Here is a 1,409-nt window from a genome sequence, read left to right on the forward strand (position 1 = left end):
CGACAAACGACGAGCACCAGACCTCCTAGTATCCCGGTTACTTGAGGGCGGAAGCTACACAACAGACACGATGCCTTCCGAAAGTGGTCACAGATGTGAGTTGCCTCGTTGCTGGACTTTGCGATATTGGCGGCTGATTGTACTAACTTTCCGGCAGTATACGTCAAGTAAGTCATTCCGATCGCGAACCTCGAAATCGCAGCGAACACCGAGAGGGAAAAGGGAGAGGGCGTAGGAGAGATGGCGAAGGGCAGAGCGGGCGCCTTTTCCGTTCCAGCGAGAGCCGCTTCTTCGTGTCTCGAAACGCGCGTTTCCCCTTGACTTTCGAAAACCTTCGACTGCTTGAGCAACTCCGACAGACCATCGCGAACAATTTGGGCTAACGACAATGACCATAGGGGACGTCACCTGAGCTACCAGCGCTCTCGTCACATCACCCACCCTGGCACCAGCCTGATCAAGATCGAGGGTGTTGACAGCACAGCCGCTGCCAAGTACGTTTATTTCCCAGTCGCGCGAACGCCGGAACGATGAGAAGTGGGGGAGAGGAACGTCCATACTGACATTGCTTTTCAATCAGCTTCTACCTCGGCAAGAAGGTTGCCTTCGTCTACCGTGGCCAGAAGGAGATCCGCGGCACTAAGATCCGCGTGATCTGGGGCAAGGTTACCCGACCACACGGTAATGATCAACTCCGCCTGCTTGCTTTATGACGGCAACTCGATCCGACTAACGCTCTCGAACTTTTAGGTAACTCTGGCGTTGTCCGCGCCAAGTTCGCCAAGCCTCTTCCCTCAAAGTCTTTCGGTGCTTCCGTTCGCGTCATGTTGTACCCCTCGTCGATATAAAAAACCGGATTTCGGATTGGAGTTGGTAGTGAGGGCGGTTCTCATTTGGTTGCATTGGTCGAGGCAAGGATAAAGCATACCGCCTTGCTTTGAGGCATTCAATTAAAAAAGACGTCAAATTCCCAACCCTTTTATCCCCCCCCCTCCGAAACGGTGCAGGAAACAGAAACACAACATCAGACAAATTCTTGGAGCAATCTGTGATCCTTTTTTTCTTTGACGTATGTGGGCAGAGAAGATTCGCGGAACACTGCAGAAAATGGAGATTCGAAACGAAACGAACTGAGGCTATGGCAAACCAATTCTTCTTCTTTCTTTTCTCCCCCCCCTTTTTCCCTCATTACTCCGACAATTGGCGCCTGTCTTGTTACTCGGTCTCTGGGCTTTTTCTTTTTCGTGTATCCTATCAGCAGGATTCGCCGGTCACGGCGGCTCGCAACTCGAAGGGATTGCGCATATAAAGAAAAGAAAACAAATGATACACGACATATGGCGGGCGAATCGTGAAGGAATACCCGCTTAGTGTTTCTGGGTTGGCGTTAAATGGAACTTGAACTACAG

General features: G+C 51.2%; 1 protein-coding gene across 1 annotated transcript; it reads left to right on the forward strand.

Annotated features, from left to right (window-relative positions):
* TRIREDRAFT_120621 (uncharacterized protein) lies at positions 1-1,409 on the forward strand. Its single transcript, XM_006963119.1, has 5 exons — positions 1-95; positions 158-167; positions 399-494; positions 581-681; positions 751-1,409. Exons 1-5 carry the CDS (start codon positions 71-73, stop codon positions 846-848), a joined length of 330 nt encoding a protein of 109 aa, XP_006963181.1. The 5' UTR covers positions 1-70; the 3' UTR covers positions 849-1,409.

The sequence above is a fragment of the Trichoderma reesei genome (assembly GCF_000167675.1).
Source record: "Trichoderma reesei QM6a unplaced genomic scaffold TRIREscaffold_4, whole genome shotgun sequence".
Lineage (NCBI taxonomy): Eukaryota > Fungi > Ascomycota > Sordariomycetes > Hypocreales > Hypocreaceae > Trichoderma > Trichoderma reesei.

What these genes read in the sequence shown, in the direction of transcription:
- TRIREDRAFT_120621 (XM_006963119.1), top strand. Translation starts at nt 71, where the DNA reads ATGCCTTCCGAAAGTGGTCACAGAT. An exon ending in GACAGCACAGCCGCTGCCAA is followed by an intron (nt 495 to 580) that starts GTACGTTTATTT and finishes CTTTTCAATCAG; the next exon opens with CTTCTACCTCGGCAAGAAGG. An exon ending in CAAGGTTACCCGACCACACG is followed by an intron (nt 682 to 750) that starts GTAATGATCAAC and finishes TCGAACTTTTAG; the next exon opens with GTAACTCTGGCGTTGTCCGC.